This window comes from Zalophus californianus, chromosome 5 (genome assembly GCF_009762305.2).
Source record: "Zalophus californianus isolate mZalCal1 chromosome 5, mZalCal1.pri.v2, whole genome shotgun sequence".
NCBI lineage: Eukaryota > Metazoa > Chordata > Mammalia > Carnivora > Otariidae > Zalophus > Zalophus californianus.
The window spans coordinates 79,901,415-79,925,391 of NC_045599.1; the positions used below are offsets into that span (position 1 = coordinate 79,901,415).

The 23,977-nt window shown below is 33.8% G+C and overlaps 2 protein-coding genes across 6 annotated transcripts in view; one reads left to right on the forward strand and one right to left on the reverse strand.

The window, feature by feature from the left end:
- GIN1 (gypsy retrotransposon integrase 1) overlaps positions 1–2,868 on the reverse strand; it is a 65,904-nt gene extending 63,036 nt beyond the window's left edge. For 4 of the 5 annotated variants that reach the window (XR_003522101.1, XM_027605783.1, XM_027605782.1 and 1 more), the window contains exon 1: positions 2,798–2,868. The gene's annotated coding sequence lies outside the window, so the exon portion shown is untranslated. Of the gene's footprint in view, positions 1–2,781 lie in introns of all 5 variants that reach the window. The other variant, XM_027605781.2, reaches the window with a different exon arrangement.
- A 119-nt stretch (positions 2,869–2,987) lies between these two features.
- The window catches only part of PPIP5K2 (diphosphoinositol pentakisphosphate kinase 2), a 70,274-nt gene continuing 49,284 nt past the window's right edge, over positions 2,988–23,977 (forward strand). Inside the window, 10 exon segments of the mRNA XM_027605988.2 lie at positions 2,988–3,198; positions 7,488–7,850; positions 12,538–12,733; positions 15,259–15,349; positions 16,559–16,644; positions 18,097–18,251; positions 19,501–19,602; positions 20,739–20,900; positions 21,998–22,119; positions 23,562–23,663. Coding sequence (XP_027461789.2) covers positions 7,737–7,850; positions 12,538–12,733; positions 15,259–15,349; positions 16,559–16,644; positions 18,097–18,251; positions 19,501–19,602; positions 20,739–20,900; positions 21,998–22,119; positions 23,562–23,663 — 1,130 coding nt within the window. The 5' untranslated portion in view covers positions 2,988–3,198; positions 7,488–7,736.

Genomic DNA, 23,977 nt, shown 5'->3' on the forward strand with positions numbered 1-23,977 from the left:
CCAGCTGAAATCTGAAAACAAACCAATTGTTCATCAACTGGTGAGTGGATAAACAAATTATGGTAGATCCATATGATGAAATACTGCTCAGCACTGATAAGGAACAAACTAAAAATATACTTAACAATCGGGATAAATCTTAAAAATCATAATAATTTTTATGCTAAATGAAAAAAGTCAAACACAAAAGGCTAGACGCTATATGCTATTATTTAAATGACATCTGAAAAAGCCAAAACTACAGGGACAGGGAACAATTTCTTTTAATTAAAGGAGAATTTTTTAATTAACTGCAATTTTTAAGATTGCAAACATTTATACAATGCTTTACTGTGATGATCCTTACAACATCCTACGAAGTATGCACTAGCTGTATATCCACTTTATAAGAAAATAAGAGTTTCAGAGAGATTATCCAATTTGCTCAAAGCAACACAGTGAGTGGAGGCACTGACATTCGAACCTTGTTTTCTGTTGCTTCAAATTTTGTTGGCTTTTTTTCCCTGCTACACTAATAACTTCATTATTGTCAACCTCAGATTTCATAATACTTGGTTCAGGCCTCTGCTAGTTAAGTTATAAAATGATTTTGTAATTAATAATTCAGATTACATATGAGAAGTGACAAAGTTATTAATTTTTAATGTTTACATCATTTCACATTGTTTGGGACACAGTGGACATTTACGTATTTGTGAATGAGCAAAGAATTATTTGCCTTTTCTCATAGGAAAGATAGCAGTGAATTAAAAAAAGAGCACGTTTCAAACATAATTGCTATTTCACTTAGGAAAACATTACTTCACTTATATATATATATATACACACACACACACACACACACACACACACATATAAATATGGCACTATAAGTAGGGTGTGTCTAAGAAGTCATGGCTTTTAGGAGTCAAAATTTCTGGTGTATGAGCTACTTAAGCTTCAGTATCCACATGTGAAAAAAGAAAATAATACTTATCCCTCCTTTTCCATAAATATCAGGATCAATGAGATTAAGGATTTGAAAAGTCCTTTGCAAATGGTAATTCAATATATAATTACTGTTAACATATTTAGTTATTGTTATCATTCATATCAAGCTGTTCAAAGTAATAGAAAACACTTTCCTTTCTCAAACCTTTATCTACAAGGAAAAAGATTTTAAAATCTCATTTTCACTAATGGTGACTAATGTTTTATGGTAATATTTATTTATGTTTTACTGCTAACCAGGAAACCCAGAAGACTCAAGAGCTGTATACTTTATAATGAATTTATAGTCTAACGTGGTTCACAATCTTAAATACATAAGAAAAATCAGTTCACAAAAAGGAAAATCATCTATATAGGTTAAAATTTGCTGCCAATACTTGACATTTATATACAGGAATAATTTAAAGAACCAGCAGTTTTTTCTTTTCAAAATACACTCACCATTTGATCCCTAAAAACCATCTGAGTAGCATGAGAAAAAGGCTTTAAGCTGTAATATTAGAACAAACATAAATATCTTCCTATATCCAAATATTAAACAAAAGTATTTTTTACAAGGGAGAATTAAGTGATTTATGTTATCAAAAGGAAGATTAAGCATTCTTTAAATAGTTATTTTTAAGAATTTGTGTTAAAATAAGTACTTGTGTATTAAAATACGTAGGGATGAGAAGAGGAGGTGATTACAACTTCTAATTTTGCAAGAGGAACTGTCAGGGTCAAATTTAGTTGAGCTTTAACACTAGGTCCCTAACACAACGTCAAATAAAATCAATAAGTACTTGTGTAAATATTTATTACTTAATTCATTTAATTTTATCTTGTGTATGCAAAAAGTAAGGCAGTTAAGTATCACTTTAAATGAGAATTGGACAAAACCCATCAAGGCCAACAACGCATCTCCAAAAAGTTGTAATATGCATGTATTCCAGCTTAAAAACTTAAATTTTTCAATATTTCAATAAACATATTAACTTGTGATCAAAATTTTTACTTCTGAATTAGTCTACTTTAATCTCTGTAAAAAAGTAGAGCACAATTTTATGTAATGTCCAAGACTGGGAAATCTAATTACACCAGAACACTTCTAATCTGCTTCACTTCAACCCACAAATTCGCTTAACAAAAATGCCTTCATCTCCATACGCATACGTATAAAGCCACATATGATACATGAATTTCCATTTTGAAAATTATTTCTCTACTTTGGCTCAGAAACGCTCATTTAAGGAAAAACCACACTGAGGTAGTGTTCTTTTCCTTTAAAACTACCGGACAAGATTCTCCCTTGAACTCGCGATTCTCCCCGCCACAGGCGGTTTTAATTTGGGGCAAAAGGTAATATTCTAGATTAAATGACAACTACGGTAAAGTAAGTGGGAGAATTCTTTAACGTCGGCCAACTGCGGCGGTCAACTTTTGAACCTGCTCGCGGTCTCGGACGCTACTTTAACTATCAGAGAGCATTTCCAGGGAGTTTTAATGGCTCGTTAATCAACTCTTAAGGGCAAGGTCCAGCTAAACTTAGCATGATCAGGAAAACGATCTCAAGTAAAACTCGGTTACACAGACGAGGCACCTCCCCACGGCCGACTACAGAACTCGCCCCTTTTCGACTCAGCTGGCGCGGGACACCGCAACGCCCAAGCGAGGCCCTCTCGCCCCAACAGCGCCTGCGCAATCTCCACAATCAATTAAAACCGTCCTTAAACTAGTCGATGCAAATGGTTTTGAAATTACTGTCAGGTGATGCCTCACTTTAAAAAAATCACTAGATATAACAAAGCATACCGGAACGACCACTCACCGAAAGTGGTCCTAAACGCAAACGACAGGATCTAAGCTCCCTCTCGCGACTTATCTGGTGCTGCCGGAAACGGAACTACCGGTGTCTTCAGGAGGGGTGTGCTTATGGGGTCGTGCGGGCCGTTTGGCACTTGCCGGAAAGCGTTCCGCCCGGTAAGGTTTCTGTGTGAGACCCGAGGCGGGCGGGGAGAGGCGTGACCAAGATAAGGGAGGTGTAGTGCTTTGCAGTACCTCTGTGTGGCCCTTCAGCTGCTACTGTAGAGAGAAGACCTACGTCCAAGCTAACAGCTGGAGTCTTTTGAGGAACACTTCATTCCTGTGTCTGGGATTAAAAGGGAAGCCGAAACCTGGGAAGGGCGCGGCTATCTTCTGCAGCTTGCGTGGCTACTGCAGCGGTAGCAGGTGAGGACTCAGACCCGAGGAGAACCGAGATGCCGAATTCGGTCACCCGAGGCCGCTGCTGTGCAGTTAGTTGCTTTGTCTTTTCTGCGCTTTGCGGATAGACACGCGCTCTTCCTAGGGGCATGTGCCAGAGCGAAAGGCATCGTGGGCGTGGAGGAGTGACACTACAGCCCTTTCGCGTCTTAATTTCTTTTCCTCCTCCATTGTCCCCCTTTTTTATTCCTTGGGTTTGAGATACCCGAAATTTCAGATGAACCCGAAGGGAACTGCCTAGGGTCCAGCTGGCACTCCAGGCTGTGGGCTCGCTCCTCCAGCCTGGAGTTTGGGGACTGATGTGGGTAGCGATGGCTATTTTTATTTTCATTGCTCAGTCTTTACCCCTCTTCTCCTCGCCGCCTGCACCCCCCACTTCAAAAGAACAAAAAGGCCCTTGCGTTGCAGCTTTCCCAAATAAAAACGGAGACTGCAGGTCACTCACTGCCTCACCTAATCAGTTCGAGAGTGTTGCACCTCGCGCCCTTCGAGGGAGACGGACCGAGGGTGGTGACCACTGGATCTCATTTACTAGGTTCTGGACGACTTCTGGGAGTTGGCGACCTTTGGATTTCTGTGGGTGATACTTGTTTTGCTTTAGTGTGCTAGAAGGCTTAGATGGGGAAGTAGGAAGCGTGGCTGGCCCTAGCACCCAGCATCCTTGCCCTACACTGGGATAGGGTTTTGTTTTGCTATTGAAAATTCTTCAATGAAAAATACAGTTTTTGTTTCAGGCAAATTGAATATTAAAGATAACCGCCACTAACAGAGTTCTTAAGTGTGCCAAGTGCTTTACATATTTTCTCATACGCTTCTCTCAACAATTCCATGAGGTATATTAGATTATTATTCTCACGTTCCAGAGATAGGTACTGAGGCTTAGAGAGGCCACTTGTCCTAAAAACTTTTGTTACTAGCAAACATTTAAAACTGGATTAGAAACCACATTTTTTAGATTCCAAAATCTGTATTCTTAATTATACTACTGTTGTCTTACCATTATGCTTCTTTGCCTCCAGTTTCTTCACTAACATTTTCAGTGGTTGAAAGTATTCATTTAAAAAAAAAATGCAGTATGCCTATTTATGTGTCTGATGAGATGATCTCTGTCCTCATGGAGCTTCCATATTGATGCAGAATTAAATAGTTCAGAAACCAAAATACTAACTGCAGTGTGGGTTTTTTGAAAGCGGATGACTAAACTGATGTGCAGAAGATTCAAAGTTGCACAGTCAGATCTTGCTGTTTTAAGTTTTAAACTCATGACTTGTGGTAGATGTTGTGAGGATATTACACTTAACAATTGGCGGGACATTTATTGATCACCCATATAAGTACTATGCACCGGTTAAGTACTAGGAATATACAGATGAGGTCCTTGTTCTCTAAAAGCACCTGCACAGCTACATATAAATAGTATTAAGGAACTATTAATTTTCCTAAGTGGAAATCATAATTGGTTATATAGCAGGATGTCCTTATTTTTAGGAGATGCATACTAAAGTATATAGAAATTAAGTATATTTATGTCTATAACTTTCAAATGATAGAGCAAGTACATGCTAGAAAGTAAATACGGCAAAGTGTTAGCAATTGTTGAGTCTAGTGGTGAGTGTATGAATGTACATGTATAGTGAACCATTCTCTCAACTTTTCTGAATATTTGAAATTTTTCACAGTAAAATCTTGGGGAGGAAAAACCCTAATTCTAATGGAAACAGGTAATTGTAAAGATATATCCCAAACGCTGTGGATCATGGGGGAATGGGAAAGAGGCTGATGTGTATTTAGGGGTTGGCAGAAGCATGATAGTTGTCAGAAAAGCATTTATTGAGGACTTTGCAGTTAATTTTTAAAGGAGGAATTGGAACTTTCAAGGACAATAGTGAATTATAAGTAGAAGGAGAGACAGGCTCAGCAAAATATAGTTCATGAATGTTTGAAGAAGGAAAAAATCAATGTGAGGGTTTTGTGAAACTTGGCATGGGCTTTTTTGTATACACTTCTAAATGATGCTTGGCTGCCTTTGCCAGCATGCAGAAGCCTATTTAATAACCTATTAGGTAGCTGTAGTAATAGTTCCCTGGAACTGGAGTCACCATTTACAACAGTGCTTTCATTGAAAAATGCTTTTAGGATTTCAGGAAAATTGGTCATGTGTCTGTTCAGCCTCCTCGAGAAAGGAGGATTTCTGAATACTACATAGGACTGATGGTTGATCCATGGTACCATTTTAAGGATTAAGTAGCTTTGACCATGGCAGATCTGTGAAGGAGATGACTGTTTATTCCAGGCAGTAGTGTTCATGATAGTCTCAAGCAGTGTGGTAAGACTGGAAAACATGTAATGAGGTCTCCAGCAGCAGCGGCGGCGACGAAAAGGAGTTTCCGTGGCTTCATTACATGGGGAGTAAATAGGTTCCTTCTAAATTGAATTGTTTGTATTTGTTTTGTGCTAGTTAAGTTAGGTAGGAATCTCGGTCTTAATTATAAAAGCCAGCAAGATAAGTAAGTAGCTGACATTTACTAAATGCTTACCTTGTACTAATTGCTGTTATGTCTTCATTGTCATTTATTTTTTTTAAAGATTTTTATTTATTTATTTATTTGAGAGAGAGAGAGAATGAGAGATAGAAAGCACGAGAGGGAAGAGGGTCAGAGGGAGAAGCAGACTCCCTGCTGAGCAGGGAGCCCGATGTGGGACTTGATCCCGGGACTCCAGGATCATGACCTGAGCCGAAGGCAGTCGCTTAACCAACTGAGCCACTCAGACGCCCCTGTCTTCATTGTCATTTAATTTGCAAAATAATTAATGAGATTTATCCCATTTTACAGATGGTGGCTAGACAGTTTCGATAACTTAGTTAAGGACACAGAACTGAGCAACTATCAGAAAAAGCTTTCTAACCCACTTTTTCAAAGTCGAGAGTAGTGGTTCTCAATGTTGATTTCCAGACCAGCAGTATGAGCATCAGGTTGGAATTTTAAGAGTATTAAGTCCTACTTTGAGACTTTTTAGCTTAGTATTTTAACAAGCCCTCCTGGTGATTCTGACGTATGAAGTTTGAGAACCACTCCTTTGATTGTGGCTACTTGTAGCATGGTAGTTTCCAATTTAAAAATGAGAGTTGAATAGTATTTGTCTTCCGAACAGATATTTTATTTTAATTTTTTAATCACCAACTGTTTGAAATTTCATAACACTGTGAAATTTTAATTTGAAAGTTACATAAAGTGAAGCCTGGCTAGGTACACTAGGGTTTTAATATTTAATAGGGAACCACCAATTAAACTAGAATTAGATCTTTAGGAATAAGAGTTTTGTTGGAGTTAGGCTTTGCAGTTCTATCTAACATATAATCCAACTCTTAAGAATATTCGATCAAATAGTTTATTATATTACCAGTAATCAAATGAATTATTTGATATGTGGTTTCATCTTGGTAGGTTATTAGTTTTAATGTGACCAAGGAACAGTAGTATAAACAGCTTTGGTAAAGATATTTTGAGATATCACTGTTATATGAATGAGTTCTTAAACTGATGTTGAGAGGCATCAGTTTCTATAGAAAAGCTTGGATGTCAATCACATAAAATTGCAGAATTTATTACACATGTACATTTTTTTCTGAAGAGCAGATGCATAGATTTTTTTTAGGCTAGCCAAGGAGTTTTTGACTTTTAAAAGTTTAAGAGCTGCTGTTATAATGAAATCTTGTTTTTATTTCTAATCTTATTTTGTTGATTTTTTTTGAGACTATAATGCAAAACGGTTTTATCCCCTGAGCTTTCTAGTTAAAATCTTTTAAAAATTGATTTAATGAAATTTCAAATTGATTTATAGCTTTCAGTGGGTTTTAAATCCACATTACATTTTATCTGGTTTTGTTTTTTTCCATTCTATTCAGGTATTACTTAACTGTGTTGCAGAGTTAGTTACCTTTTAATGGAATTTTGTTATAATTTGAATCATTTTCTCGTTTGTTATTTTTGGACTTGAATTTAGTGTGTATTTTTGTTATTGTTACTTTGTTATTTTATTACTATCTTTTTGTTATTTTTGAATCAGTTTGTCAAATTGATAAAATGTAGGTTATTGGTGATGAGAGCCTAATTTTTTAATTTTATGGAAGCAAATGTCTTTTCATTTGAAGGTATGCATCAGGTTACTGGTCATGATTTTACAAGTGTCATTTACTCTTACATGAGTGTTTTTGAAGTACAGTCTCCAAAATTAATTTTTTCATTGCATTTTAGGTAGAAAGATTACTGCATCAACTCACTGAAGCAATAGCCTCACTCTTTGTCTTTTAAACTTCATCAACAATGAAGCAATGATATCTGAGAACAGAAGAACATTTGCCGACCAACTGTCATCACAATTTCAAGTGATTGTATAAGCAGAAACAAGCTGCAACAGAGCTCTGTGTCAGCTAGTATAGAGAGAATGGTTTATTTAGGAGCGTTTTAGTATAGTGCTTTATATCTGTATCAGATGAAGTAAAAATGAGTGAGACCCCCAGATTCTTTGTTGGGCCTGAAGATACAGAAATAAACTCAGGAAATTATCGACATTTCTTCCACCATGCAGATGAAGATGAGGAGGAGGAGGATGAGTCTGTAAGTTGTTTGTTTGGTGAGAAAAGACCAGTACAGTATAGGCTTCTAGCTAATCACCGTCAAGGTGGATTAATACTTTCTAAATTGTGAAGACATTTTTGTACATAGAAATTTATTGGAAATCTTCTGCGCTGTAAAAGCATGTTATGTTTCACCAGTAGCATTATTGAATCTATGGTGCATCAAGAAATCCGATTAGGGGTCAGACTTTTAAGTTGTTTAATGATGTCTTTCATGATATGTTCACTGATATGTCTAGCATAACACAGTAATCAGTTGAAAACGTGGCAGGGAGAGAATAATCAGGGCCATAAACCAAAAGGGTTTCTTGTATGTAGAAGTACCTAAAAAGTACAAACTGAAGGTTCTAGAGGGGCGGGGGTGGGGGGATGGGTTAGCCAGGTGATGGGTATTAAGGAGGGCACGTACTGCATGGAGCACTGGGTGTTATACGCAAACAATGACTCATGGAACACTACATCAAAAACTAATGATGTAATGTATGGTGATTAACGTAACATAATAAAATTTTTAAAAAAACTGTATCAAGATAAAGACATAAGTTGGAGGAAATAATTTTAAAGATACTAAAGAAGGACTTAGCCAGCTTCGTTAAGTTTGTCATGCTGTCAATACAAGTGGTGGTTGACCCAAAGATAGCCTTATATATTAACTATTCAGAAATCTGTAACTGTGACTAGAAGAAGAGGCTACCTCAAGTATCCAGAGAGGTGTATAAGTGCATAAGTCTTGTTTTCTTTTTGATCTGATCGACTAGGATGTATAGCTGTACTGGATCTTTAGGAATAACACACATTTATTATGTTCATTTTACTGTAGTTGCATTAGTTCAACATTTTTCTTGTTTTCCCTTTAGAAGTAGATTGCTTTACTGGGAAAACTGATTTAAGATACACACTTATGTTTGTTTTTTCTTACATTTCCAGTTGAAAAAATAATTTTTTTAAGATTTATTTACTTATTTGAGTGAGAGAGACAGACAGAGAGAGGGAGGGCGGTGGGGAGGGGCAGAAGGAGAGTGAGACATTCCCAAGCAGGCTCCATGTTGAGCACAAAGCCCGACGCAGGGCTTGATCTCAGGACCTTGAACCCAAATCAAGAGTGAGCCGCTTAACCAGCTGCGCCACGCAGGCACCCTGATAATTTTGTTTTCAAACCAAAACCTGTTATACTTAGTAAAAAACAAACCAAAGTAGCTGTTGGATGATTATTTACATCATTTTCCGTAGTTATTCAACACTTTTCACCATGCCGTTACACATATCTGAAATGCAAATGAGACTGTCATTCACTTAAAACCTATTCCACCCCCAACCTCACCCCAGAAAAAATGATTTTCAGGCTTTTCTTAATGGCAAAATTTTTCTTCATCTGAAGTGTTATCCAGAAGTCCAATAAATAAAACATCTTTTATCTGTCTGACTTAAGCTAGAAAGTACTATTGACTCAGCCTCTACTACCCCCACCCCTTTATGCCTGAGTTCATCTGAACATTCTGAACATCACTGACAGATCAAGTCCATTTCTTACAAAGAAGGACTTTTGTCTTTCTTTTATATCTAGAACTGTACTAGTCTCTCTTCCCTTCTACCTTTTATGTTTCAACAATATCAAATTTTTGCTTTTCATATATTATTCCATGGTGTACCATGCCTCTTTGCTGTTGTGTGTATTTCTTCATCTCTGTGAAATGCCCTTTTCTGAGGGGTACCTTATGAATTATTTTTCATTCTTCAAAACCTTGCTCATATTCCCTATTCATTCTTCCCCTTCTTATAATCTTGAATACTTCTTCCTCGGTACTATTTTTTTTTTTTTTTAAGATTTTATTTATTTGAGAGAGAGAGAGAAAGAGCATGCACAAGCAGGGGGAGGGGGAGAGGGAGAAGCAGACTCCTCACTGAGCAGGGAGCCTGACATGGGGCTCAGTCCCAGGACCCCAGGATCATGACCTAAGCCAAAGGCAGATGCTTAACCAACTGAGCCACCCAGGTGCCCCCTCAGTACTATTTCTATACCTTGACGTATATCTTGTATTCCGTGTATCATAATGTACTACATTATTACTGTGATCTGTTCGATTCACAGCACTTTGAGGATAGGTAGTTTCTGTATATCCAACTTCAGCACTTAGTGTAATTCTTGGAATATTGGTACTAAATAAATTGAGTCACATTTGTGGTACATAATTGACACTTTTGAGAAGCTTGATTTGGTTCATTTGACCTATAGATTGACAAAATGATTTGTTCCAGATCATTCTCCTATTTTTAGGATTAAAGGTATGAATTTCAGAAAAATAAAATAAAGGTATGAATTTCATTTTAGACATTAAATCTATCAAAGTAACTCAGATCTGTCTGAAGAGTTATTTTTATGCTTCCAAGATTTTACCTATAGGAAAATTCTATAATTTTGTCTTAATAATGCACGTTTATTTGTTCATTTTAAACTTGGAAGTTTCTAGTTCATCTTAGCTAATGAGTAGATATTAAATAGATCTGTAATAAATACAACTTAGCGTAGTAGCCTTTTTTTTAAATTGTAAAGCAATAGGAAATGTTAGGTTGAGTGCTTTTTTCTACTGGAGTATAATTGACATAATCGTTTCATGTGTACAACATGGTGATTCAGCAATTATATACATTACAAAATGCTTGCCATGATAAGTGTAGTTACCATCTGGTCACCATACAAAGTTACTGTTATTGACTATATTCCCTCTGCTGTACTTTTCATCCCCATGGCTTATCTATGTTACAACTAAAAGTCTGTATACCTCTTAATCCCCTTCGCCATTTTTACCCATCCCACCGTTCCCCTTCCCTCTGGCAGCCACCAGGCTGTTTTCTGTATTTGAGTCTATTTGTTTTGGTTTTTAGATGCCCCATGTTAAGTGAAATCATAGGGTATTTGTCTTTCTGACTGACTTATTTCACTTAGCATAATACCCTGTAGGTCCATCCATGTTGTTGTGAGTAACAAGATTTTATCCTTTTTTTATGGCTGACAAATATATATACTATACCTCCTTTATCCATTCATTTACTGATGGACACTTAGATTGCTTGCATATCTTGGCTATTGTAAATAATGATGCAGTCAACATATCTTTTTGAATTAGTGTTTTTGTTTTCTTGGTAAATACCCAGAAGTAGAATTAATGGGTCATATGGTATTTCTATTTTTTAATTTTTTGAGGACCCTCCATACTATCTTTCACAGTGGCCATACCATTTTACATTCCCAGCAACAGTACTACACAAGGATAGCACTTGATATTTCTTGTCTTTTTGATACTAGCCATTCTCACTGGTGTGAGGTGATATTTCACGGTGGTTTTCATTTGCATTTACCAGATGATTAGTGATACTGAACATCTTTTCATGAATCTTTTGCCCATCTGTATGTCTTCTTTGGAGAAATGTCTGTTAAGTTCCTCTGCCCATTTTTTAATTGCATTATTTGATTTTTTGGTGTTGAGTTGTATGAGTTCTTTATATATTTTAAAAATTGACCCCTTAATGGGTATATCATTTGCAAATATCTTTTGTTGGCTGGGGAAGTATTCATTAGGAACATCATGAGCTATGTAGAGGCTTTTGATCAGGAAAGAATTGAGTAAGGGAACATAAAAGTGGATGATCAAGGGGAAAAACAGCAGATCCCAGGGAGATTAGGATTTACAATGAAATTCAATACCAGTTTGAGCTCTAAATTTCATATGAGTTAGAAGAGGTGATGAAGAAATCTAATTTTAGACATAAAGAATGGTAATTTAAATCTGATGTTACCCAATTTTATTTTTAGATTTATAATAAGAGAAAATCTAGTAAAATGCTTTTGAGTTCAGATTACAATATCATGTGAAATATATAAGATATAGAAGAGGGAGAACTAAAAAAAAACAACTGAGCACAGCTTTATTTATTTGATAAAACTCTTAATTACTTGAATGCGAAGATCTCAGAATGAATCTTGAGTAATTTTGTAAACCTATGAGCTACTTATAAAGTATTTCTATATATCCTGCTTTTTTTAGTTTTAGGACGAACCATGGCCCTTGAGCTGTAGCAAGGGTGTCAGAGATGAACAACACCAGTAGACAGGAATATTGAGTATGAAGATTGGAGTTTCAAAGAGCATTGACACCTCTGTTAGCAGTTTGGCTTTCTCCAAGATTTTCTTCCACGTTGTCATTGGTGACCAGCTCCTGTTCAGGCCCAGTCTACAAAAATAGTTTAACACTGTATACTATCGCTTTGTAGTCAGAATATCTTATTTCAGGCAAGAGAATTCTTTATCTCACTCTCATTGGTCTTTTTACTTGGTTTAGATAGGTTTTGACCCTCATTTTCCCCTTTCTGTTGTGGCAAAGGTAAATAAGTACTAGAAACAATTAAGGAAGGAGTATCTGTTTAAGTTTAAAATCAGAATGAAAGTAGTAATGATGTCCTGAAAGTTTTCCAAACTTTTGTAGACAACTAATATTTGTTATTTATTATAACAAAAATGTAATTTTGAAAAATGCCTTTTTTGGGTAATGTATCATTTGTATTGATTACATCCTGCATTTACTTCTGAAAAAGATTTAATATAGCTCTACTTTGGAGTTTGTATTAAGTCAACCTGATTTTTTGTTGTTGTTGTTTTCTTTCTGTTTTAGCCACCAGAAAGGCAGATTGTGGTTGGAATATGTTCCATGGCAAAGAAATCCAAATCCAAACCAATGAAGGAAATTCTTGAACGGATCTCCTTATTTAAATATATCACAGTAGTAGTATTTGAAGAAGATGTTATTTTGAATGAACCAGTAGAAAACTGGCCTTTATGTGATTGTCTTATTTCTTTCCATTCTAAAGGTATTAAAGAATGGGGTGGGAACTCCCTTTATCCTCCAATAATAAGCCTAATATATATTAATTGTAGAGTATTAGATAAAACAGAAAAATAAAATTAAACTCACCCATCTCACATATCAGTGATGTTAGCATTTTGATATATTTCTTTTCAGTCATTTTTTTCTCTATGTATTTTTTTAAACGGATTTACTGTGGTTGTGTGTATGTAATTTTATATTTAATTTTTTCATTAGTTATATCAAGAGTTTTTTTCCCCTCCATTACATTCTTCAAAGACCTGATTTTTAACGTCATCATAGTGTGTCTTCATGCGGATGTCCTATAACATATTTAACTGTTATCCTAATAGATAGTCTCCAATTTTCACTATTAGAAATAAGGTTATTATGAACTCTTTTAATGCATATCTTTTTTTGTACTACTCTAAGTTACTTAGAATAAATTCTTGAATTATTAGATATTTTAAGCCGCATGCTTTTGCCATATAGAAAATGATCTATCTTTCTTCATATACATATTCATATTTTATTTCTGAAGAACTTAATGTTTGAATTTTCAATTTTACTTGGTTTCTTTTACAAATCAAACAGAAATATTAATTAAACTTAAATATTACTTGATGGTAAAGTATGCCTTCATAGTAAAACCCACTAGTCAAAATTATTAGTGAATATTTGAACATTTGTAACCCAAGAATCTGTGAATTAAGTGAATTTCTAAGAACTATAATTTAAAAGATGCATGCTCAGTTATAAATGTATTCATATTAAATCACTTTGTTATCAAAATATGTAATCTCCAGCTGTGTTAAAGTTTTACTTTAGTTAAGTGTTCAAGAAACTTCTTCAGCAAGAAGGGGGTGGAGCATGATTGAGACTTTTTGTGCTCTTGTAGCCTATAGAGAAGACAAGGCCCTGGTCTTCTTTATAAATTGAAGTCCTTTACTTCAGAGAATCTTAAAATTGGCTTATCCTTCAGGGTAAAGTGGTCTTCCCTTACTACCACATGGTTCTTCCTACCAAAGCTTTTTTTTTTGCCTGTAAAAACTAGGTGCTATCTAAGGTTATATCCCATATGCTGTCTCTTGGTATGGAAAAAGTTCCTCTTTAACAACAACAACAGAACCAGAGAACTGTTACAGAGGTTCCTATATGCTGAGTTCTGTTAGGATGCTTTAAATCATAGACATTGAGCTATCTTGATGACAAGTGATGAATCCTTCGCAGAGTCTTTACAAAGCGAGAAGGGTTTGTAATTTGTGGAAGTGATTCTTGTTATAGAGTACTTTTATTAAATTTTAAAAACTAAGAGGAATTTAGGAATAAGTCTTTTTTAACTGACCATAGTTTTTTGTTTAGTTTTGTTAACTTCAGTATGCCTTAGTACTTACTTCCCCTCACCTGTTCTGATAATGGTACAAAATACAGTGTCTGTACAGGTATTCTGTAGTGCCCAAGGTTAAATTCTAAAGTTATGCATGCTTACTGATTTTTCCTCTTTTCCTTAGACAAGATATTCTTTAAAATATTGTCATTTAAGGAATAATAAATATTTATTGGTAGCTTACTCTGTCAGGGACTATGTTAAGTGTTTTATATACACTCCTTTATTGAGTTCCTCAAAAAGTCCACTAGGTAAAACTTGTATAATACCCATTTACAGCTGGGAATCAGGGGCTTAGAGATGTTAAATAAATTTACCCAGCGTCACATAGCTAATGAAAGATGGAGCCAGGATTTTGAACCCTGTTTTATTAGACTCTATGGTATACTGCCATACCATCTCTTAATAATAGGTATTGATGGATAAAATTGGAGACTTTTAGTTTCAATACAGAGAGTACGGTATAATTATTAAAATGCTTTAGATTTTTTCTAGACCTCTTACTATAGCTGCCATTTGATTTTTTTCCATGTAATTAGTAGTTTTATCAAAGTCTAGAAATTTTAGGGAGTTAATTTCTGATACCTTAACATTGACCTAGTTACAGCAAGTATGATTCTACTCATATATTTTATATTTAGAGCATATCTATTGTATGTGAATTAACTTTTGTTTTTGCTATTTTTAAAGATGCACAAGTTCTTTGAATTATTGGCAATTTATATGTATAAATATCAGACTAAAGTGAGAAGAAGTCATATTTATTTTTTTTAAATCACCAAGTGATTGTGATATACTTATTTATATAGGGGGTTCTGTTTGTGTATGAGGTAATCTTAACCTGTTATCAGGTGACTTTGAATAATCAGGCATTGACTAACATGTCAGTGCTCTACAGTTGGTTATATAGCCACTGGCTTGTTGTGCCTTATCAATCAAATTAACTAGGAAAAAATAAGACTTATTAATAGTACCAGTTATGTCAAGTTTTATGTCTTTTTCCATGCTTTATATGGAAAGCAGTTATATGCATAATTAAATTAACCTTTTATGGGAAGTGGCATAAAATCAAATAGATATAAGTTATAGATGTCAACTTATCTTGAGATTGTACAGAATATGTTAATAATATGTGTTCTTAGGATTTCCACTGGACAAAGCAGTTGCCTATGCAAAACTCAGGAATCCATTTGTAATCAATGACTTGAATATGCAGTATCTCATACAAGATAGGTGAGTGATGGAGATGGCTGAATTAAGGGAAGGAAAATAACATTTATTTAGTATCTACTGTAAGCTGACATCAGGTGTTTTCATATACATTAATTTGTGGTATCCTCTAAATAATACTTAGAAATAGGTATTTATACCCAGTTTTATAGATGAAGAAACTCAATCCTGAATTAATTTGCCCAGAGTCACAGTAGTTCTGTCAATAGTGGAACAAGGACTTAAACCAGGTTTGTGTAATATCCAGAGCCTACTGAACCATTGAAAATTATGAACAACTTCTCTGTCATGTGACTGAAGATGAAATTAGCGTTATACTCATTATAACTAGACTTTTTTTTTAAATTGAATAGTGCAACAATTTTGAAAAATATCTCATGATATATCTTAGCATTCATTTTACAGGCCAAAAGCATGGATTTCTAAGGGAAACTGTAGAATACAAATATATTTATTTATTTTGTTTGAGTGACGTTTCACTCTGATGGCTACCCTTACAATTTCACCAACATTCAATTTTCTTTTATGATAGCATTACAATATGAGATTATATGTGTGAAAATGCTTTATAAAACTTAAGGCCCAATAGTTTTTTGGTTTTGGTTTTTTTCTGTTCTTCCAGATAGTAAACATTATCAATATCTAACATTTTAAAACATTTTCCATAGATTTACATATTAATACATGCTTCTATGTTATATATACATATATATAAATGCAGATTTACTTTAAGAAATTTGGAAAATAAAAGCATAAAGAAAGGTATTTAACCCTGCTACTGTCTATCATAGTTTTTCATGTAGAAAGCAATGCATACATCCACTCACATTTTACTAAATTAGGGTCACTTTTCTCTTAAAATACTATGAACATTTTCCTATGTCGTTAAATATTCTTTGAGTATAAAGTTTTTAAGAGGTAATATTGTCATTGCCATATAGCAACTTTGTATTTAACCATTTCTTTTTATATATTTATATTCTCAATTTTAAATATTAATATTTTAATATGCCACATGAAGTATTGTGTGCATACATTTTTGTTCTAATATGGCTGAATATTTCCTTAGAAATTTTCAATATTTTTAATGATTTATTTGTTTATTTAAAAAATAAGACTTGATATCCATGCCTTTTTTAGTTATACAATAGTAATAATGTACTCTTCAAATAGAGCAATAAAATAAAAAAAAATGTTTTCCTTTTTCTTCAGAAGAGAAGTATATAGTATTCTTCAAGCTGAAGGTATTTTACTTCCTCGTTATGCAATTTTGAACCGTGACCCAAATAATCCCAAAGGTAAGAATATGAGATTTTTTTTTTTTAAGATTTTATTTATTTATTTGACAGAGACACAGCGAGAGAGGGAACACAAGCACGGGGAGTGGGAGAGGGAGAAGCAGGCTTCCCGCTGAGCAAGGAGCCTGATGCGGGGCTCGATCCCAGGACCCTGGGATCATGACCTGAGCCGAAAGCAGACACTTAACGACAGAGCCCCCCAGGCGCCCCAGAATATGAGATTTTGAGCAAGCTACCTTTTGTCACTCACATACTTTTGAGCCCCTTCCTTTCTATAATTAAGTAGAAGGAATTCAAAGAACTCATATTATTCTATTTACTTTTTTTTTAATGAACCACGTAAGCATTATGTTCAGTTGAAGTGTGGCACTATAAGCTAAAAGGCCCACTAATAATTTAAGAGTTCTATATCTTATTTTTCTTTGTTCTACATTTGACATATATCTGGGAATTGTAAAGAATTTTTAAATTACATGCTTAATAAATTTATATTGATTAGGGGTAAACAAGTGATTTATCTATGACTGTTGAATTCGGGATTAGAAACTTCATGCTAGGATACCATAATTTCTGATGACTAGGAATTTAGAAATATTACTACTTATTAATATCCTAAAGCACCCTTTACTTCATTGTTCTGGTTATCTAAAATGTAGCATGTAAGTTATATGTAACAGTCTAAAAGGCCAAGAGAAATGTTTATCTGCTTTAAGATTTAATATTCTGACAAGGGTATTTTGGGGAATTTTGATGATTTTATTGTACCTTAAAGCAACTTTTGTTAAAAACCAGATATAGCATTTATTATCTGTAACAGGGAACTTCTCTCATTTGTCTAGAGGTAAAAAGTTAACTTCCTGATTGGATTTCTTGCTTACTTTATATAGGTTACTTTAATAACTTAAATAATGTCATGTTTTGTGGTATCTGTGATACAACTGATTCCATACAATTTTCAGAAGATGAAAACAATCTAGAATAATTTCTCAGTCTTTCTTGTTGGCATCATTTCATATCTAATGTTGAATTCTATGGGATGATAAGGTAAAATGTCAGGTTCATAAGATTTTGAAGAACAACTGTAGTTTTTAATGTCATAGATCATAAATCTTGGTATATGTTGTTTGCATAAATATTTTTTTAAAGAGAGAGGTGGGGGGAGGGGCAGGGGGAGAGAATCTTGAAGCAGACTTCCCTCCTGAGTGTGGAGCTCGAGGCTGAGCTCCATCTCCAGACCCATGAGATCACAACCTGAGCTGAAATCAAGAGTCGGACACTTAACCAACTGAAACACCCAGCCTCTTCTGCATAAATTTTTAATTAAAATCAAATCATACATTATCCAAGTTTACTTTTCTTTGTAAACTCTATTCTAGTAAAAACTTTAATAATAATATTATATATAGATAATAAACAATATGTAATTTTTCCTGCTGTTATTTTGATTTTTAGAATGCAATCTGATTGAAGGGGAAGATCATGTAGAAGTAAATGGTGAAGTTTTTCAAAAGCCTTTTGTAGAAAAGCCAGTCAGTGCAGAGGATCACAATGTTTACATTTACTATCCAACATCTGCTGGTGGTGGAAGTCAAAGACTTTTTCGAAAGGTAAACCTTTGTTATCCTAGGGGATGCTGTTATTCATACTTTGTACAAATTCTACTAAAAGTAATCAAGTATTTAATGGAACTAAGATTAAATAAGAATGTATCATTCATGGATAAATTCAAACTGATATCTTTCTTTGTTAGAAAAGCAAGGCATTATTTTAGTTATTTAATGTTGTTTATGCAAAATTTCTACATACAAAATATGAAGAAACTTACTTGATTTTCTATCTTCCATTTATGTATCTGGCATATGAGAAATTCAGGTAAAGATCAGTAGTCTTTAAGAAAAATGGCCCCCAAGATAGATAATTCATAGATACAAGTAATATCAATATCATTTACGTTCATGAAAGTATGCTCAAAACTGTACCCATAATAAAATAAATGCAAATGAAGTCTAAAAGGTAATGACACCGAATTACTTTTTGGATTGGCAAAAGATCAAAAAGATTGAGATAGTTGGAAAACAAGCACAAGCCCAAATGTTGTTGGCAGAAATGTAAATTAATATAGCCTTTTATCTCTTAGCAACATAATTTAACAATATATTAAGATTAAAAATGCATGTACACTTACAAGCAATCATGGAAATGCAAGTAAGAACACAGTGAGATACTATTTTATATCCATTAGAGTGGCAAACATTAAGTTTAACGATACTAATTATAGACCAGAATGTAGAGCATTGGGAACTCACATACGTTGCTAGAAGACTCTAAATTGTTAAAACAGTTCATAAAATATTTTGGCATTATCTTTGTAAGTTGAATATGAGCACCTAGTAATTCTATCACCTAGTAATTCTACTTGTAGTTTGTACCTTAGAAATGCTCTTGCACATGGAACACTTAAAAGAATGTTGAAAGCAACACTGTTTTACTGGCTAACGCTTAGAAAACAACCTAAATATTCATTAATAGAATGAATGAATTATGGTGTACTTATACAGTGGAAAATTCTGTGGTGGAAGAAGTGAACAAAAGAGGGTTACATGCAAGAACATGGTTGAATCTTAGGAACATTATTCTTACTGTTCGTTGTATTCTTATGCAATTTAATTTACATGTAAGTTATATTACAGCAGAAAATAATACAGTGTCAACTCTATAGTAAGTGTTGTTAAATATCTGTGCACCAATAACAGTTTTTGGAAATATCTAAGATGGAAATAGATGGTAAAAAGGTCATATTATAAAAATGAGATGAATAATTTAGTTTTTATATTTGTGGACATCTTTCGTTTTCAGATTGGCAGTAGGAGTAGTGTTTATTCCCCAGAAAGCAATGTACGAAAAACAGGCTCATATATATATGAAGAGTTTATGCCCACAGATGGTACTGATGTAAAGGTAGGACTGATTACAGTATATTTTAATTTTGTATTTAGTTTACCAACGATATCAGAAAAAGAGAGTACTCTCAGAATAGACTCTATTCTGGATCTCTTTCTTTTTATGACCAGGGATTCTTTATCTGTTTTGTATTATGAATGCCTTTGGCAATCTGAAGCCTATGGACCCTTGTTTTAGAATAATGTTCTTTGATGCTTAAAACAGGATTGCCAAGGAGACAAATTTTATTGAAATGTAGTTACAAAAATATTTAAAAACCAACTTTGTGATACAATAATATGTGTTCTTCTTTAAAAGGACATTAAATAATAAAATATAGTGGGTAAGGGTCCAATAGCCACTAGTTTCTAAGTGCTGATTAGTGTAAATGATGTTCTGATATCTGCAACAATTGTAGTATAATACAATCAAACAATATGTTTGATTTGGTGACAGATAAGGTCTTAATTGCTTTACCTTCATCCAGTCTCTAACGAGAGTGTCTTTTTTTCTAAGGTGTAAACCTGACCATGAATCTCTCCTTTAAAATTCTCTTGTGGATTTTGTTGACCATAGGGTAATAATCAGGTTCATAAGGATGGCATACAGAATATTGCCCAGTCTGTCCTATGAACCTTATTTCTTACAGAATAAAAGGCACCAAATAACTTACTCTTACCTGAATACATCATGCTCTTTAATGCCTCTGGCCTCTGTGTTGATTACCTTTACTTAGGGTGCTGTTCCCTTTCTTGTCTGCCTTTCAGCGTATGCTGTCCCTCACCACCACCCCCAGTTTTTTAATCTTTCTTTTGGCCATTACTTCCTTCTGTAATGTACCTCTCCTTTGGTTAAGCTAAAAAAAATTGGGAAAGATCACATCCTATACAACCTTGTGTTCCCTCGTAATGCTCAGTATAATCATTCTCTGTAGAGAACAGAATTTCATGTTAGCAGTTTTGCCATGTAATTAATTATTTATAATCTTTTCCAGTGTATTGAAAATTTTGGCATGTGAAATAGAAAGAAGTGTGAAAAGAACAGTCTGGAGACTGAAGTATTTTTTATTGATTATTTTTTCTTCTGATTTGTTGTCTGCTTTTTTTCATTTAATACATTTTAAATAATATATAAATTTTTAACATTTATTAAAGGTTTATACAGTGGGTCCAGATTACGCGCATGCTGAAGCTCGAAAATCTCCAGCGCTTGATGGCAAGGTGGAACGAGACAGTGAGGGAAAAGAAGTTAGATACCCTGTTATTCTTAATGCACGGGAGAAATTAATTGCCTGGAAAGTCTGCCTTGCTTTTAAGGTAAGATGTTTTACAGGCCATATAGACCCCTGTAAAAGAAATTCTAATTTTCTTTCTTGAGTAAAAGAAAATTTTTTACTTCTAACATTTGACTAATTTCCTCAGTGAAATCATTAGGCTTCCAATAATGTATGTTAAAGATTTAAACCAAAGTAGTACAACTTGATCTATTAGAGGATAAACTTTACCTTTTATAAAGTCTTGTCTTGGGTACATAATATAAAACTAGTGTGTTACTGGTTATTAAATAATAAATACTTTATATCTTCATAATTTGAAGTCACTTTTGTGGAAGGAATGTTAGTCTATAAATACATTTTAATAGCTTTATATAAATTATTTTAATTATGTAATAACAGGATTCCAAAAGACATGACTTAAAATCACATTATACTAATATGTGATGATTTGAATATAAGGTGCAGAAAATAGAAAATTTTAGGAGCCTGAGTAGGAAATTCCTACCTTGCAACTGTTTTCTTCTCCCAAATAAACTAAATTTATTTCAGGTGCTCACGAGGATATAGTTGTCAGGGTGTAAAAGATTCAGAGGGAGGAGCATCTGGCTGGCTCAGTTGGTAGAGCCAGCGACTCTTGATTTCGGGGTTGTGCGTTTGAACCCCACATTGGGTGGATAGATTGCTTAAAAATAAAATCTCTTAAAAAAAAAGATTCATAGGCATAATTGGACATTTCTTCTGGGACATATCTTCAAAACTTTTTCCTTTATGCTTTTTTGGATTAAAGTGATATAATTTCTACTATCACAAAATTTAACAAAACCTTTAAAAGTTTTTACTCTTCTTTTTAATTAAATGTTACTTGAAGAATGTCTTGTAATAAATAGTTTGTTATTTTTTGGCCTCTCTTATCTCTTAAGCATTTTTGTTCTATATTTCATGGGGGAACTCAAATGATCATATGGTATGTTTTACATGTTTTGAGTACTCAGGTTACAGATGAATAATTTCATTTATTACTTACTATGAAATAAACTAATAAGCAGTAGTGAATTTTTAGGCATTTATAAAATTTGATACGTTAAAGACTGAAAAACTGTGAATCCTACTTTAAAGTTTATAATTTATTTTAAATAGCAAACAGTTTGTGGTTTTGATTTGTTACGAGCCAATGGACAGTCCTATGTCTGTGATGTCAATGGCTTCAGTTTTGTGAAAAATTCCATGAAGTATTATGATGATTGTGCAAAAATACTTGGGTAAGAATTTTTTCTTTATATTTCTCCTCTTTACCTTTGTTACAGCTAATGCAGACTAGCTATTCAGAAACCAAATTATTGTAAACATCAAATGATCAGGGTCCTGGAAGCGCTCTAGAATAAAAATCAATGTTCATAAAATGACATCCCCAAAGAACTATGCCAAATCCTGAGTTATACTTTGGGTTATCAAAGTCAGAGTAATCTATGGCCAGTATAGATGATGGCTTAAAGATATTTTAACTTAAAGATTTAGAAGTGCTATACACTTATTATTCCAGCTAATTTATTAGGTTACTTTGTTCTGTAAGTTTTTGATACATGATTACAGTTGAAAAAGTTTTTCTCTTACTTTAAGGGGATATAAAAATGAACACTGATGAAATAAATAACCAGAGTAGAATAGAAGTATTTGGAATTCAGGGTTTTTTTGAATGATACTGCTTTCTATAATTATATGTCACTTAAAGATAATCACATGAGATTATCAAGTGAACCCAAAAGAAATTACTGCATGTAGAAATGCCATTTTTATTTTCTTTGACCTATTTTCTTATACCTTGACTTAGAAGATTCACAAGACAAATAATTTTAAACCATTTCAAAATATATATGACAAAGCCATAGAAACACTTTAAAATGTATTGTCATAATCAGAGTCAGCTTTTATAGTATATTTTATAAAGATTGGTAAACTTCACTTAAGGTGAAATTTGGGAGAGCTTACTAAATTTTAGCATGAATAAATGCTAAGTTTAAACAAAACAAAAAATGTTTTATAATTACTTAACATGTTTCCATTGTTAACCCTATTAGTAAAATATAATGGAAATTTGTTTAAAAAGAGCCATGGTATTTAGAGTAACTTCAAAAGTGATCAACAAACAGGTAAGAAATGATCCCTGGGGCACCTGTGTGGCTCAGTCAGTTGAGTGTCTGACTCTTGGTTTTGGCTCAGGTCACAGTTTCAGGGTCCTGGGATCGAGCTCCATGTAGAGCTCCATGCTCAGTGGGGAGTCCGTTGGAGATTCTGTCCTTCTCTCTCTGCCCCTACCCCCTTCTTGCACACACTCTTTCTAAATAAATAAATAAATAAAATCTAAAGACCTGTGGCCCTAAAGAAGAGACAATCTTGGTTTTCAGAATGTATCTGTGAGTAGATTTAATGCAATTATAGTGATTTATTTGACTCCATTGTGATTTATACTTTAAATAATAAATAATTCCAAATTTATGGCATCTCTTCAGTGTGTTCTAATGTACCAGTTTAGAACTGCTTATATAATTTTTTTTAATCAGGATTGATTCTTTGAGTTACTTTTTATGTGCTATAATCACAGAATCACTAGTTTGACCTTTTATGATTCTATATTGTTAGTCATTGAGTACTGAGTTTTGTCTTAAAATGAACTAATTTCTAGTTTTTTCTTTTTGTATCAAAGCAATATTGTAATGCGAGAACTTGCTCCACAATTTCATATCCCCTGGTCAATACCCTTAGAAGCTGAAGATATCCCAATTGTACCAACTACATCTGGAACTATGTAAGTTTGAATATTTTCCTTTAGAAATTCCTTGGGTTTTGTACATCTCTGCTATTACAATAGAGATTAAATTTCTGAATGATTATTGGACACTTTACTGTGTATGTTTTCATATGGTTCACTTGGCAAATGGAGAAATAGATTATATGCTTTTGCGGGGTCCACCTAGACTAAAAATCTTTTATATTGTTAAAAAAAAATTCTGGAAAAACAATCCTGGAAAATGCTTAGTTATAGAACTATTGAATTAAGTCATAAAAATAAAGGAGGTGCCAACAGGTATGTCACTTAAAGGTTCATAATCAGTGGTCATA